The 4,298-nt window shown below is 45.3% G+C and overlaps 1 protein-coding gene across 1 annotated transcript in view; it reads right to left on the bottom strand.

The window, feature by feature from the left end:
* Nucleotides 1-4,052, bottom strand: part of IPPK (inositol-pentakisphosphate 2-kinase) — a 33,931-nt gene extending 29,879 nt beyond the window's left edge. The window contains exon 1 of the mRNA XM_015427526.1: nt 3,874-4,052. Coding sequence (XP_015283012.1) covers nt 3,874-3,954 — 81 coding nt within the window. The 5' untranslated portion in view covers nt 3,955-4,052. The remainder of the gene's footprint in view (nt 1-3,873) is intronic.
* Nucleotides 4,053-4,298: the final 246 nt, after the last annotated feature.

The raw sequence follows: 4,298 nt of genomic DNA, 5'->3' as shown, positions 1-4,298 counted from the left end.
ACTTTTCCTTTCAGTTTCCTCCCCACATATCCCCTTATATCAGAGAAGTTACCCCTTTTAAAGTTAAAAGTGGTTGTGTCAGTCTTTTTGGCCAATTCCCTATTTATACAAATGTTGAACTCAACAACATTATGATCACTGTTCCCAAGTGGTGCAATCACTTTTATATCTCTCACCAGGTCTTGAGTGTTACTTAGAACCAAATCAAGGATCGCCTCTCCCCTGGTAGGTTCTGTGACCATCTGCTCCATAGCACAGTCATTTAGAGTGTCTAGAAACTCAATCTCTTTTTCCCGGCTAGAACACATATTGACCCAATCAATGTGTGGGTAGTTAAAATCACCTATTATTACACAGTGTTTTTGTCTAGTTGCTATCTTTAAGGCATTCATCATTTTATAATCCTCCTCTATCTTGTGATCTAGTGGGCAATAACAAACTCCCACTGTTAAGTTTCCTTTTGGCCCCCCTATTTCAACCCATAGAATTTCCAGAAGCGAATCCAATTCTCTTAGCCTCTCAATCTTTCTGGACTTTATACCCTCTCTGACATACAGAGCCACCCCACCTCCACCCCTTCCCCCCCATCCTTCCGATATAATATATAACCGGAATCACTGTATCCCACTGATTTTCCTCATCCCACCAAGTTTCTGAAATACCCACAATGTCTATTTTTCCTTCCAACACCAAGCACTCCAACTCCCCGATTTTACCTCGGACATTTCTAGCATTTGTATAGAAACAGCTATAATTTCCCATACAAGTTAAGCCTGCAACCTTCCTCTTGCTATCTCGAGACCTTGTCAGGCAGTCCATGTCACTAGCCATGGTCTCAGTGGACAATTTCAATCCATCTCCCTGTGCGTGCACATAAAAGCTCATACTTTGAATAAACCTTTGTTGGTCTTAAAGGTGCTACTGGACTCAAAATTTGTACTGATACCAAAACAGTTCTTGAAGAGTGCCCTGTGAGCTCCAACAGTGTAACTTAAGCTAAATATGACACTTATACAGTTATAGTTGCATCAAATTAGACAAAACACCCAGAGTCTCATTTGCAATAGTCTCTGGTTCAGTGTTTCTCAAACTGGAGCTTTAAGGATAATCCAAGAGTCTGTAAATCCTTAGTAAAGACAGACAGTAAGCCATTTTTGTGTAATCCAGCAAACATGAAAACCAAGCCCTTTTCATTTTCTAAGAGTGGGGACAGGTACTCTAAGGGGAAGTAACTAGTTTCTGCTTCTTCCAAAGGGCAGGAATTCATAAAGCTGCTGCCACCCACTGTCACCTAGCTTCCAGATTATCACAAAGCACAAGCCAGAGAATGTGATGATTTGTTGCTGGAAACCAGTACCTCAGCCCTAGGAGCTCTAAGTGGATGAGCAGCACCAAGGAAGTACCACCTTAAAGCAATCATCTCTGTTACTTCCATAGAAAATGGAACCGGTTTTCACTCTGTTTTCCAAAGTAAATGACTTTAACAAACAGAAGGAGGTGCCATTCTGTATCAGTAGACAACAGCAGCCAGTACTCATTTTCAATTGACGTGGGGAATTCAGGTTGTGTGGCACACTGGTCTTTATTCTATTAGCAGCTCTGCAAGCTTGTCCAGGACCCTTCCTATTTAACTGGCCTCTGTATCCAAGTTATTTACCAATATGGAAGTTTCTTGTGGTCTCCAGTGCAAAGTTATCTTCCAAAGGATTAGCAAAATTAGAACTCAGGTCAGGGCCTTCTGCATTGTGGCTCTATAGAATCAGCTACCCTTTGAGACCACATCTCGTAGGTCACACTGAGACAATATTTCAGTTAATACATCCTTTTTAAAAGAGCGGCTGGTGAGGGTCTCACTATATTGTTTTGAGGATACAAGAGAATGGGAGCTTCCATAGGACATCCATGGTTCACTACAAGTCTGGCACATGGTATACGCTGGTGAGGGAAGGTCTGGGGGGTCTGGTGAAAAACTAATCAAAATGGAGGAACTCACTTTTGCTGCGCTATGATTCTCTTTATGAAAATGGGAATTCTATAGGTGTCTCTAAAGCCTAATGCTGAATGCTAGTTTTTCCCAATGCATAAAGGCCACACATTAGCTTTACTAACTGGAAACATATCCTGGGAAGCCAACACATGTCAACATTCTCAAATTATGCTCTCTCAAGTTTGCGCTCTCACTAAGGTGTGTGTGTGGGAGGGGGGAGAAAGAGATCAATAAAAGGTATAACAGATGGTAAAAATGAGCATATGCAAGAAACGAACTGCATTCCAGTAAGGCCAAATAGGTATCCTTACTGAAGGCACACTCAACACCAAGCCAGCATTCAGTGGTTTATACTCGCCAGCAAAACATTTGGTTTGTAAAAGATATGTAAACATGGGTTTCTGGAAGCTGTCCTTTTCCCAGGAAAATTAACAATGTGCCTGGAGAAATCATTTCAACATTGAAGGATGAAGTAGCTGTATCAATCTATAAAGCCAAAATTAATGCTCTCAGAAGACCTCTTGCAGAAAGTAGAAAAAAGTCAAAAAGGATAGTTTCCCCGTGATTAAAATAGGGACTCAGTGCAAAAACTCATGTATATGTTTCAGTCTTTTGATGCCATGGGACAAGTGAAGTAATCATGATGTAACACAGGAGGGTGGCACCAACAGTTCAAGCACAATTAAATGAAAAAACAATCAAAAAGGGTATGCATATTCATTACAATTCACATGCCCGGATAGGTTTGCAGTCCGAATATAAATTACTTCCCTGAAGAACAATTTTTGTCAGAACAACAAATATCTATCAAGTAGCAAGATTTTGGTAATTTCTCATCCATGCAATTACACAGACACCCTTCTTTTAGGACATCACATCCCTACCCACTTATTTGCCCAGAAACATGCAGCTGAAACCCATGACTCAAGGCGGTTAATGATAAGCTTTAAAGCTGCTTGTGTTTTATACTACCACCATCCCTCCACTTTTCTCTGGCTTTTGAACACAAAGTCACCCAATTCAAGCTACTCTAACACACATGCTCTGGTTAGTATTCGGATGGGAGACCACCAAGGTTGTTATGCAGAGGCAAACAATAACAAGACACCTCTGAACATCTCTTGCCTTGAAAACCCCCATAGGGTCGCCATAAAACCATGACTTGACAGCAATAAATAAATAAATCGCTCTTTTCACAATACGGACTTCCATAAAATGACGAATGTGAGCAGGACTTTAGGGAGAGATAGGCAAAGGCCTTTGAGTGTTGAATAACCAGCCAGGTCACCACACACAGACGTTGCATTTTTCGACGCGTCTGACGAAATGGGCTCTCTAGACCACAAATGTGGTCCATGGGGTCGCGAAGAGTCGGACTCGACTGTGCGACCGAACAACAACAAAAAAAGGTCACAAAAGCCAATCACTTTTTTAAAAAAAGTACCACCAGACGTCGGCTTGTTTTCTATCCACCCGGTGAATATATTTTTTCCCAGAAACCGAAAGGGGAGAAGGAAGACTTGGCCACCACGTTCTTCCCTCTCAGCCCGAGGGACGAAGGCAAAAGATGCTCCGCCGGTTCCCCACTCCCCCACCCCCCGACAGGGAAAAGAAGGCAGCGGTGAATTCCAAGTTCCCCGGCCGCAGTTCTCCTCTCCCTCCCTCGCCTGGGCTCAACCCGCCCGAGCTCTGTTATCAGGATATCAAACCCCCCACCCCCCACCCGGTCGATGGCGGGGTAGGAAGAGGAAGAAAGAGACGCTGCTCGGGGCGCGGGAGAGACGAGAGGCAGCCGTTGCCCACCGGCCAGCACGGGACGGCCGCGAGAGCAACGGCGGAGCAGCGCGCGAACCCAGCTCTCCCCTCCTCCCGCAGCCCGCCTTTACCTTCCTGTGCGAGACGACGAGGCTCTTGTTGCCCTCGCCGTGGTAACGCCATTCATTCTCGTCCATCTTCTCTGCTTCCATCCCTGCCGGTCGGACGGCCGAACAAGCCAGTCACTCTCGCGTCTCCCTTTTCGGCCGGGCTGCTCCTCGCTTTGGCTTCTCCGCCTGCGCTCTACGGCAACCGCTTACTCCCCCACACCCCACCCCCGCCCACAAGACCCGTGAGCTCACGACGAATCAACCATCGGGTAGTTTTCCGACACACACCTTCCTTGCGCCCGGGTCACAGCAGGAAGTTCCACCTTCCGCCATGAGGCAAACCGGAGATTACCAACTCAAGAAAGGAATATATTGCGGAGGAAATAGGGAGGGACTTCCTCAACTGCCCATCTTTAGTATGGGCAGCGGCTTTCCCCACACACCCC

The sequence above is a fragment of the Gekko japonicus genome, unplaced genomic scaffold (genome assembly GCF_001447785.1).
Source record: "Gekko japonicus isolate JY-2015 unplaced genomic scaffold, Gekko_japonicus_V1.1 scaffold354, whole genome shotgun sequence".
Lineage (NCBI taxonomy): Eukaryota > Metazoa > Chordata > Lepidosauria > Squamata > Gekkonidae > Gekko > Gekko japonicus.
The sequence above is the reverse complement of the archived record's forward strand: the minus strand, read 5'-3'. Positions and strand labels throughout refer to the sequence as shown.